The sequence below is a fragment of the Hypanus sabinus genome, unplaced genomic scaffold, assembly GCF_030144855.1.
Source record: "Hypanus sabinus isolate sHypSab1 unplaced genomic scaffold, sHypSab1.hap1 scaffold_503, whole genome shotgun sequence".
Taxonomy (NCBI): domain Eukaryota; kingdom Metazoa; phylum Chordata; class Chondrichthyes; order Myliobatiformes; family Dasyatidae; genus Hypanus; species Hypanus sabinus.
This window is the reverse complement of record NW_026781370.1, coordinates 326,458-338,647: the sequence shown is the minus strand read 5'-3', so window position 1 is coordinate 338,647 and position 12,190 is coordinate 326,458. Positions and strand designations below refer to the sequence as shown.

At 45.7% G+C, this 12,190-nt stretch overlaps 1 protein-coding gene across 1 annotated transcript; it reads left to right on the top strand.

The window, feature by feature from the left end:
• Positions 1–4,231: 4,231 nt before the first annotated feature.
• On the top strand, positions 4,232–10,773 carry LOC132389222 (zinc finger protein 227-like; the record flags this gene model as incomplete). The annotated part of the gene is made up of 1 exon (XM_059961691.1): positions 4,232–10,773. A coding segment is annotated over one exon (1,461 nt), but the record flags the coding sequence as incomplete, so codon positions are not given.
• Between the last annotated feature and the right edge of the window lie 1,417 nt (positions 10,774–12,190).

The following is a 12,190-nucleotide window of genomic DNA, read 5'->3' as shown; positions in this document are numbered from 1 at the left end:
TTGGCTCTTTCCACTCAGCCAGCGGCCTGTGGGTGGTGTACACAGTGGAATTGTTACTTGATAGCTAGTTCGTTTGGTACCCCTTTGTTTACTTTCACCACAAAGTGTGGGCCATTGTGAGAGCTCAGCATCTCTGGCAGGCCTTACTTGGGAATTATTTCCCATAATAATAACTCACAACAGACATAGCATTATTATTGGTAATTGGAATAGCTTCAATGCATCTACTAAACACATCTATAATAACTAAGCAGTATCTATAGCAATGTACTCTAGGCAATTCAATAAAATCCACTTGTAGACACGAAAAGGTCCACCTGGCAAGGGAGTCATACCTGGTGTGCAGGGTACAGGTTACCAACTATTCCCTCCTTTCAGGTGTGTCAAATCATGTATATGATCGACCAATATTGGTAAAAACTGTATAGGAACACAAACCTGTCCCTTTGGAGTAATCCAAAAAGCTAGTTTGGTTCTTTCTGGCACCCCATCTGGGACCACAATTTGCACTCCTCCTCAGAGATGTCCCCATGAAAAATATGTACCTCCCGCATGTCTGGCAAACGTGTTCTGCTTAAGTCACAGAGGGTTGCCTGATGGGAACCCGAGGAGACTACAACTACTAGGATTGTGCCGCACTTTTCGCTGTCTCTTCCGCTAAAGCATTGCATTTAGCGACCTAGTCAGACATGCAGGTGTGGGCCGCTCATTTAATAACAGCCAAAGCTCGAGGAAGCTGCAGAACGGTGTGTAAGTTGTTTACAAAGGTGGCATTACTAATGGGGTGGCCAGAGGAAGTCAGGAATCCCCATGTTCCCAGAGAGCCCCGTAGTCATGTACAATTCCAAATGCATAATGGGAGTCTGTGTAAACGTTCCCACTGTTGTCTGTTGCTGGGATACAGGCACGAGTCAGAGCAAACAGCTCAGCCTTCTGGGCGGAGACAGCTGCTTCAAAAGAGGCCTGTTCAATTACTTCACTGTCCGTCACTATTGCATATTCAGAATATCATTTTCCTGATGGATCCACAAAATAGCTTCCATCCTCAAGAAAAGTTACCTTGGGCTAGAGGGGGTATTGCGGAATGAATGGGAGAGTCTGTCCTCCTTTCATGGTGATCTGGATGGGGGGCAGTTGGTGCAGTCAACTTCATTTTGTCTGAAATTGAGATGAGATTGTGTGCAATGTCTTTGGGTTCAGTCAATATTAAAAGAGAGTCTTACCAGATGTCCTGTCTTCACCTCAATGTCCTTCCAGTATCGGAGTTGGCCCACGGCCAAGTCTTGCCAGTCTCCCTTGGTGCTGGAGGCTTGTTTCCTCAGGGTGAAGGCAATGAACTCTAGGCTCTTTGACTTGAACCCAGGGCAAACCCTAACGATGGTACGGGGAGCCACCAGTCCTGTCTGTCACAAAAGGAAATCCGGAACTTCGGCCAGTAATGTGCTGCCCTCTTTTCCTTAATCCTGTCCAATCACCATGACTGGGAACTTCCCTCGCTCGAGGGGTGCATAATATTGGCTTTCCTCAATGAGCACCCCATAGGGTCATAGCACAGAATCACATGAGGGTCGGCCGCTGACGGAAGGGGTTCAAACGCGGTGGAGTCCAGATTAAGTGCCCACCACTGGGGATTCGGAAACCGGGGAAGCTGTCGGTTGGTCACTAGTCCCAGGGTGATGCCCTTATCTGTGTCTCCACTCCTCCTGTCCTCCACAATCAGCTCCTTTGTTTTTGTGATAATGAGGGAGAGTTTGTTTTCTTGATACCAGTCAGATATTGTTCAGACCTCAGACAGAGTCAGCAATCAAATGGTTGAGCATGGTGCGATGAATGTGCTGAGCTGTGTATATCACAATGCAAGAAGCCTCGTAGGAAAGCCAGATGAGCTCAGGACAGGGAATTATGATATTGTGGCCATTATAGGGGCTTGGTTGCACCCAACAGTCTGAGGGATTTAGAGGAACAAATTTGCAGAGCGGTCACAGACCATGCCAAGAAACAAAGGTTGAGATTGTAAGCGATTTTAACTTTCCATATATTGACTGGGACTCCCATACTGTAAAAGGACTAGATGGGGTAGAGTTTGTCAAATGTGCCCTTAATTGGTACGTAAAATTCCCGATGTAGAAGTGTGCAATAAGCTGTTAGGCAATGACCAGGGCTGGTGACAGAAATTAGTGTTCATAATGCCATGAAATTCAAAATAAAGATGAAAAAAGAGAGGTCTGGACCATGGGTTGAGATTCTAAATTGGAGAGAGGTCAATTTTGATGGTATCAGAAAGGATCTGACAAGTGTGGATTGGGACATGCTGTTTTCTGACAAAGGAGTACTTTGTAAGTGGGAGGCCTTCAGAAGTGAAATTTTGAGGGTGTAGAGACTTTATGTGCCTAACAGTGTAACAGTTGAAACGTAACTGGTGCAGGGAATCTTGGCTTTCTGGCTATATTGAAGCCCCGGATATTTTGTTCCTTTAAATGCCTCAGACTTTTGGGTGCAACCAAGACTCATTAATCATCATCCATGCCCTGAGCTCATCTGAACATTTTCATTGTCTTCTGTTGGTTTCTCGCTTCCCAATAGATTTTGCTCTTTTGTTTGCCCTCTCTTTGGCTTTTATGTTGGCTTTAGCTTCTCAATTCAACTATGGTTGTGTCCTCCTGGTTTCCAATGCTTTCACTTCCTTGGGATATGTCGATCACTCAGCTCCTGAATTGCTCCCAGAAATTCCAGCTATTGCTGCTCCGTTGTCACTCCAACCTTTTCCCTTCCAAACAAGTTTGTCCAGTTTCTCTGTCATAGAATAATGGAGACGTTCAAAATGGAAACAGGCCATTTGGCCCATCTAGTCAATGCCAAAAAAACATTTAAGCTGTCTATTGCAACTAACTGCACCGAGACCATCGCCCTCCATACACCTACCATCCAGGCTTCCATCAAAACCTCTTTGAAATGGTGAAACCGAGCTCGTATTCACCACTTGTGCTGACATGTCATTGCACACTCTCACGACCATTTCAGTAAAGAGCTTTTCCATATGTTCCCATTAAATTTTCACCTTTCCCACTTACCCATGACCTCTGGTTGTCGTCCCACCCAACCTCAGTGGAAAAAGCTGCTTGCATTTACCCTATAACCTCATAATCTTGAATACTTCTGACAATTTCCCAAAGCTATGTATAATGTCCTTGTTTATGTTTAGAGCCTTTTTTACGTGTATAGGATGATGAGGGGCATTGATCATGTGGATAGGTAGAGGTTTATTCCCAGGGCTGAAATGGCTAACACGAAGGGGCATAGTTTTATGGTGCTTAGAAATAGATACCGAAAGGATGTCAGGGGTAAGATTTTTACCCAGAGAGTGGTGGGTGCGTGGAATGCACTGCAGGCTATTTGTGTGAGAGTATTTCAGTTACTGCGGGGCCAGGAGCCCGTGCTGCTCAGTGGGAAGAGGGAGCAATACCAATGGCGAGAGTCAAACTGAGCCAGGTCACAGATTGGAGTTGGGAGAGATGCCCCATTCTTATAGAGACAGGAAGAGCATCAGAGAGTTTGATGGTCATTCCAGGTACCAGCACTGTGCCCAGTTAGAAGATGATTTCTCTCTCCAACTTGGGTTGAACTTCACTGTAAGAGTGTGTTGCCAGATCACACCTTGACAACTCAAGTGATCTCATATGAAAAGTTGCCCCACACACATTGATGGATTTTGTAAATCTTTTTACAGGCTAAAAACAAGGAATTTATCTACGGGAATTTCAAACACAACATGCCAATTTTGCTGTCTCTGTCCAGATATTTAAGAAGTGGAGCAAGGGATTCACTCGATCATCCTTCCTGCTCAGGCTGTGGGGAGGGATTCACTTGGTCATCTGACCGACTGGCAAAGCGGAAATTTTACACGGGGAGAGGCCGTTCATTTGCTCAGACTGTGAGAATGGATTCAGTGGGTCTTCTCAACTGAATGTACATCAGCAAGTTCACACTGGACAAGGCCATTCACCTGTTCTGTGAGTGAGAAGGGATTCAGTCGTCTTCCCACCTGTGGACACACCAATCAGTTCACACTGGGCAGAGGCTGGTCATCTGCTGAATTTGTGGGGAAGGATTCACTCGGTCATCTGACTTCATGGATCACCAGCGAGTTCACACTGAGGAGCGGCCTTTCACCTGCTCGGACTGTGGGAAAGGATTCACCTACTCATCCCAACTGAAGGTACATCAGCGAATTCACACTGGGGAGAGGCCATTCACCTGCTCAGACTGTGGGAAGGGATTCACACAATTAGCTGGCCTACAAGCACACCAGTCTGTTCACACTGGGGAGAGGCCATTCACCTGCTCAGACTGTGGGAAGGGATTCACTTCGTCATCTCAACTGAAGGTACATCAGCGAGTTCACACTGGGGAGAGGCCGTTCAACTGCTCAGACTGTGGAAAGGGATTCACACAGTTAGCTAACCTACAAGCACACCAGTCAGTTCACACTGGGGAGAGACCGTTCTCTTGCTTAGACTGTGGGAAGGGATTCAATTCATCATCTAAACTGAAAGTACATCAGCAAGTTCACACTGGGGAGAGGCCATTCACCTGCTCAGACTGTGGGAAGGGATTCACACAGTTAGCTAACCTACAAGCACACCAGTCAATTCACACTGGAGAGTGGCCGTTCAAATGCTTAGAATGTGGGAAGGGGTTCATTCGGTCATCTCAACTGAAGGTACATCAGTCAGTTCACTCTGGAGAGAGGCCATTCACCTGCTCAAACTGTGGGAAGGGATTCCCTTTGTCATCTCAACTGAAGGTACATCAGCGAGTTCACACTGGGGAGAGGCCATTCACCTGCTCAGACTGTGGGAAGGGATTCACACAGTTATCTGGCCTGCAAGCACACCAGTCAGTTCACACTGGCGAGAGGCCGTTCAACTGCTCAGACTGTGGTAAGGGATTCACACAGTTATCTAGCCTGCAAGCACACCATTCAGTTCACACTGGCGAGAGGCCATTCACCTGCTCAGTCTGTGGGAAGGGATTCACTCTATCATCTTGCCTACTGACACACCAGTCAGTTCACACTGGAGAGTGGCCATTCACCTGCTCACACTGTGGGAAGGGATTCACTCGGTCATCTCAACTGAAGGTACATCAGCGAGTTCACACTGGGGAGAGGCCATTCACCTGCTTGGACTGTGGAAAGGGATTCACTTCGTCATCTCAACTGAAAGTCCATCAGCGAGTTCACACTGGGGAGAGGCCGTTCACTTGCTCAGACTGTGGGAAGGGGTTCACTCAGTTAGCTACTCTACAAGCACACCATTTAGTTCACACTGGGGAGAGGCCATTCAACTGCTCAGACTGTGGGAAGGGATTCACTCGGTCATCTCAATTGAAGGTACATCAGCGAGTACACACTGGGGAGAGGCCATTCACCTGCTCAGACTGTGGGAAGGGATTCACACAGTTAGCTGGCCTACAAGCACACCAGTCAGTTCACACTGAGGAGAGGCCGTTCACCTGCATATTCTGTGGGAAGGGATTCACTCAATCATCTCAATTGAAGGTACATGAGCGAATTCACACAGGTGAGAGGCCATTCACCTGCTCAGACTGTGGGAAGGGATTCACTCGGTCATCTCGCCTACTGACACACCAGTCAGTTCACACTGGAGAGAGACCGTTAACCTCCTGTTAATGTGGGAATGTATTCACTCAGTCATCTATCCTTATGTAACTCTTACTCCGGCTAGTAGCTTAATATAGGGGGTGATAGCCCCCTAGCTCGGCCAAATGTGTGTGGATGCTGCGCCGCGTCCCCTGTTACAAATCAATACCCCAAAATAACAAACAGTACACAAGATGTGATTCATAATTCTTACTTTGACTAAAGGGTTAGTAAAGTAAAAAAAAAGGGCCCACTCTCCCCATTTGTGGTTTCTCATCTCTCCACAGCAAAAGCCCATGAAATTCTCTCATTCAGACTCACAAGAAAGAACATTTCTGTCATTGGATAGCCCAGCACTCCAAAACCCTGCTATCTCTAGTTGTATCCTAAACATTGCTGCTGCAGAGAAACCACTACCTCAGCAGTGAAACATTACAAAGAGGTCATTACATTAGCAGTGAAACCTTACAGTGTGTTACACTTACAACACACTACCAGGTTCACACAGGGGAGAAAGTTTCAATAAGCTTCATGCTGGATATTTGTCCATCACCATTGCTGAATGCTATTTTGAGAGTGATTTTAAGTGTTGAACTCTGCAATTATTGCTGCTGCTCACCACACCCAGTTCTGCACCCTGGTCACTGGGCATGGGAGGAGTTTCTTCTGCTGCATATTCACCTTTAATGGGACTAGATCTGTGACAAATGAATCAGTTCTATCTTAAGCACTGTCTCTGTTACTTAGTGAATTTATAACACATCTAGTGTACAGTAGAGAGTCAACTCAGGCCGGCTGAACCCTGCCAGTGATTCTGTTCCACAACAGATCTTTCAAATCCTCCCCTGTTGTTCACCTCTCACTCTCCCTGGGATGAGGTCCAAATAGTCATCACTCTGTGGGTGAATATGTTTCCCTTGAATTTCTTGCAGACTGAAGAAGTCGAGCTGACTGCACATCTGTCTGAGATGTTCTTTGCCCCTCTAATCTCTGGGCTGAGGAAGAATGACATTGGGAGTTAACCTCCTTAATCATGACTCATGTCCACATTATGGGTCACTTTCCCCACTTCTAAAATGTTGTTAGCGAACACCACTGTCCTCTAAAGACTGAAAGCAGAGTGGGAAGTCATCAATTGGATTTTCAATGAAGCTGGGTCAGAAACCAGAGGGAGGTCTGCACGGAGCAGAATTTGGGGCCCTGGACGATGTTCGGGGTAAGAACGTATGATGAGGAGAGGGGATTCAGCAACAGGGCATGTCAACGAATGACATTTGGAAGCAGATTGACAGAGAAAGTAATTAGGTTATCTGACTGACGACACAAACACTACTGGTTCCACTGGTTGAGGAACATGTGTGTTAGGAATGGTTTTATCTATTGGGGAAGTTATTCCTGCTTGTTTATCCTGTAATATTATAACCAGATGGATTGACCTATCTGAAATAATGTATTGATGATCATATAATTTGCAAGATTTTGGCTCTAAAACTGGATCAGGCTTGAATTTATGGTGTTTTCATGAGGTGATGGAGGGCATTCATGAGTTTGTATTTTAAAGCAAGATTTTGGTGAAAGATATTTGCCACTTGATTGTACCTGCGTAAGTAATCAGATTGAGTTAAACTGCTGCAGGATCCTAGAATGTGTTGGACTGTGTCTGGTTTCTCTTGGCCTTTTCTGCACTTACTGCTTTGTTTGTTTGTATTTCATGAAGTTTCGATTTGTTTTACTTTTGTTACCCACCTCGTCCTGTATTTCCGCAAGGAACTCCTCTGTTTCTGGGAAGAAGTCTCCAACTCTCAGTCAGGTGCTCGATGCTTCCTTGTCACCACCTCGTCTGCTCAGATCATTGGGATGTCTCCCATGGAGGGTCATACACATTTCACTGGTTAATGTTTTCATCCAGAGTGATGATTTATTTTTCTGAGCCAGCTTGTCATTTAAGTTTTATGGTCTGTATTTCTTATCATAATTGCATATACACGCATGGAGTCAGTTCAGTTCCTCCGCCATATCCTTATCTCCATTTACAATTTCTCCAACATCATTTTCTTTCGGTCCTATATCTACCTCACCTGTTTTTTACTCCTTATATACTTGAAAAAGATTTTAGTATCCTTTTTGATATTATTTGCTATCTTTCTTTCATAGTTCTTCTTTTCTCTATTAATGACCATACTTTTCTTTCGTAAGTTTTTAAAAAAACTTCCCAGTCCTCTGTCTTCACACTAAGTTTTGCTTCCTTGTATGCCCTCTGCTTTGCTTTTACTTTGGCTTTGACTTCTCTTGTCAGCCACGGTTACATCCTTCATCCATTCGAAAACTTAGTTTTCTTTGGAATATATCTGTCTTGCACTTTCCTCACTTCTCGCATAAACTCCAGCCACTGCTGCTCTGCCGTCCTCCCTGCTAGTGTCCCTTTCCAGTCAACCTTGGCCAGTTCCTCTCTCATGCTACTGTAATTTCCTTTACTCCACTGAAATACTGACACATCTGATTTTGGCTTCTCTTTCTCAAATTTCACAGTGTACTCAATCATGTTGTCATCACTAAGGGTTCCTTCACTTCCATCTCTCTAATTACCTCTGTTTCATCACACAATACCCAATCCAGTACAGCTGATCCTCTAGTGGGCTCAACAACAAGCTGTTCTCAAAAGCCATCTCATAGACATTCTAGAAATTCTCTCTCTTGAGATCCAGTGCAGAACTGATTTTCCCAATCCACTCTTCCAGCAGCGATCTGATTTTCCCAATGATTTTCCTTGCTTTTGACCCCCTGTCAAAAGTTCTGCTAATGTGAATAGATCAGCGAGTAAAAGACGACCTGATTTACAAAAGGCATAAAGTTAGAGATGACACATTTCTTTAATATTTAAGCAAGATTACATTTTTATTTCAATCTATTACAGTTTCAAAATAACAAAAAAAGGAAAAGGGCCAGAAGGAAATGTTTGGGCGCCCTACATTTTCAGTAGCACCCCTTTTGGCAAGTATCACAGCTTGCAGACACTTTTTTTAGCCAGCCAAGAGTCTTTCAATTCTTGTTTGGGCAAATTTCTGGGTTCAGACATTAGTAGCAATGTACTAACTGTGGAAATTACAAATCACAATATTATTAGAATCACAGAGCCAAGCTGCAATGAATCAGGCCTATCAGCCCTTCTAGTCAATGCTGACCTGTTTTTGTTGTTACTGTCCATTTCCAGCTACCTGCATCAGAGCCTCCATACACCTCCCACCCACGTCCTCACCCAAATCCGTCTTTAGTTTCTAAATCAAACCCACATCCTCCACTTCCACTGGCAGCTCATTCCACACTCTCACCAACCTCTTCACCAAAGTGAAGAATTCCACTTCAGATTCCCTGAAAATAATTCACATTCACACGGAACTTATGTGAAATGTCAGGATGAGAGGGTGGACGGGGCAGAGAGGGAAGACAGTAAAGGGAAGGGTGGTTGAGTGTGGAGAGGGAAACAGAGCGGAGTGTTTATACTTAATATTTTTTGAGAAAAATTAATTGTTTTAACTTGCTGCAAACCTACTCTCCATATCCTGTATATTCTTAACCAGATTACTGATCCAGATGACAAGTAGCAATGGTTGATGTTCAAAGTAAATTTTATTATCAGAGTACTTAACTTTTATATAGTCAGATACCACATAAAACCCTGAGATAGTTTTTCCTACAAGAATACTTAGCAAATCTTTAGAATAGTAACATGATCAATGAAAGATCAAGTAGAGCACAGAATTCAACCAACTATGCAAATGCAAATATAATTAAATATCAATGAATAATGAGAGCAATGGGGTGTAACCCTGGGGAACCTCACTGGGTTCGGGCCTCGAGTCCAATAAACAGCCTCCCACCATCACTCTCTGCTTCCTACCATCAAGACATCTGTGCATCCAGTTAACCAGCTCTCCCTGGACCCCGTGTGATCTAACTTTCGACAGCAACTTACCATGCTGAACCGTATGAAAGAACTCACTGATGCCCATATCGGCCACGATCCTGGGACAGAGATGTCACAGATCAGAGGGCATGGATTTAAGCAGAGGATGAAGAGGTTTAGAGGGATCGGAGGAGGAGATTTCTCACTCAGAGGGCAGCTGAAATCTGGAACTCACTGCCCGGGGTTGTGGTGGAGGCAGGTCCCTTCACAACATTTACGAAGAGGATGAGCATTGAAACTGCCGAGGTACAGTCGGCTGTGAACCAAGTGCTGATAAATGGGACCAGTGTAGACAGTGAGTGGATGGTCAGAACAGGTATGGCCGGCCAAAGGCCTGTTTCTGATCTGTGTGATCCGCCACTCCGGACATGGTAAATTATTGATTTCAAAACTCCACACCCCTCTCCAACCTGAAATAATCCAGACTGAACCCCTTTGTCACCATTGGAAGTATCTGTTTCTGTCAAGGTAGCATTCAGATTGGTCACTTCTGCTAAATAACTGGCAATTGATGAAGTTCCTGTGTCTTCCATTAATGTTGCTGCCTTACAGCAAAACTAACCCTCTCACAGTGTCACAATCAGTGATTAAATCCCGCACCAAACACTGTGCTTTCAATCCTGCACTTGAACCATTTCACTGAGGTTCTGTAGACACAATCCCTGCCCTCTGCATATGTGATCACATCTCCCCTGCTTCTGACATTTCAAATACCCTTAGAATGGTTTTCTGATTCAGTCTGAAGGTTATGGTACATTCAGCTCATCGTCAGACCTGACAAACCATGTCTTCCCACAGCTGGTTCCACCTGTTGGTGTGTCCTCTTTCCTCCACCTCCAGGGAAGCTGCATCTCCACACAAGCTCCTCACTTGAGACGACTGTCTATACCCGTGACATAGGAAATAACATCTCTGTCACTCTATTCCAGCTGCTACCACCATAACAGCATAAAAGCCAGGACCAACAGGCTCTGGGACAGCTTCTTTCACCAGGCCATCAGACTGATGAACTGACGCTGACTTGAATGTACTCTATATTACATTGTCTGTTTTAATTATTATAAACTCTTATAAATTACTATGATTGCACTTTGCACATTTAGATGGAGACATACTCCTCATGAATGTATGAAATAAAGTCAATTCAATTCAATTCCTGATTCTGTGCCTGACCTGCTCGCCTCTGGGTATCCTCCGTCAACAAGCTTCTTCCTCAGTCACCTTCTGTGAGTACACACAAACAAAAAATAAATAAATAAAATGATCTATTAGACAGCTCCTGTACCCCTTTACCCCTGAACATGTTCTTCTGTTAAAACTCTGTCCTGAGCCCCTTCCTGATTCCCTTTCCCTTTCAGACTCCCGATATGCCAGCATATCCGAATTCACTGTAAGGACATTTATACCTCACAGGAGGATGTAGAAACCCGTGTCACTGACACACCCTCCCCCTTCCCAATCTGCACTCGCAGCCCATGACGGAGACAGCTGTCCTGGACTCTGGGGCTCTGTAACACACAATCTTGTAACTCATAATCTTGTGAACAGCAAGCTTAGACAGTCATTAATATGAAGAGAGAGTTGTTTCCTGAAAGGACACGCGAGCTAAGCTGTCTGATCCAGTTCACCAGATCATCCCTCGTTTACAACTTAGTTTGTCTTGGTACCCTCCTCCCTCTATCACGGAATGTCCAATCATCTCACTTTCTCGCAACAGAACCCAACACGCTTACAACCCCACGCCCACGCTCCACTGATAACCTCTACCCACACACACGGACAGATCCCCTTCACCCCTTGGAGAACCACAAGGAATTGATCCCACAGCCCGGGCTCGGTCGCAAAGTTAAAACCGGGGCTGAGGAGTGCCTGGAGCCCACAGCCACCCGACAGAGCTTGGGCCAGGCCCTTTCTCACTGCTACCGGCCCCCGATTTACACAAACCCGACATCGGCCCCGGCTCACCGCCGCTCGGAGTTGCGAGGCTTAGTGTCGGCAGCGCGCCTGCGCGTCTCCCTCTGCTCAAGACACTGGCCGGTGGTCCCCACAGCGCCACCACTGGCCGGAGCCGGAGGGACAGTGCAGAGAGCTCGGCCGTTCGGCTGTTTCACGGGGACACGCCGAACTCCCCATCAACTCCATCCAGCTGGAATGTAATGACCAACAAATATAATTCCTGTCAGCGATTAGCCGTCTGAGTGATTCGATGACTTTTAGAGGAAGGGGTATCCATGGTCCACATTGTCAGGCTGTCAGTTTACCAGGATACAAAGACGCTGCCTTAGTGGGTCGGGCAGCATCTGTGGAGGGAAATGGACCGTCAACATTTCGGGCCGAGACCCTCCCTCTGGACTGAGAGTAGACGGGAAATAGTCAGAGAAAAGAGGAGAGGGGTGGGGATGAGGCAAGAGCCGGGGAGTGAGAGGTGGATCCAGGTGAGGGGGGAGGTGGGATGGTGGAAATAGTGACAAGGGTGGGAAGTAAGTGGTTGGACCAACACGGTGCTGCAGAAGATGGAAATTAATTCCACAGAGGATGAACAGAGAGGTTAGAGAGTATTTGTT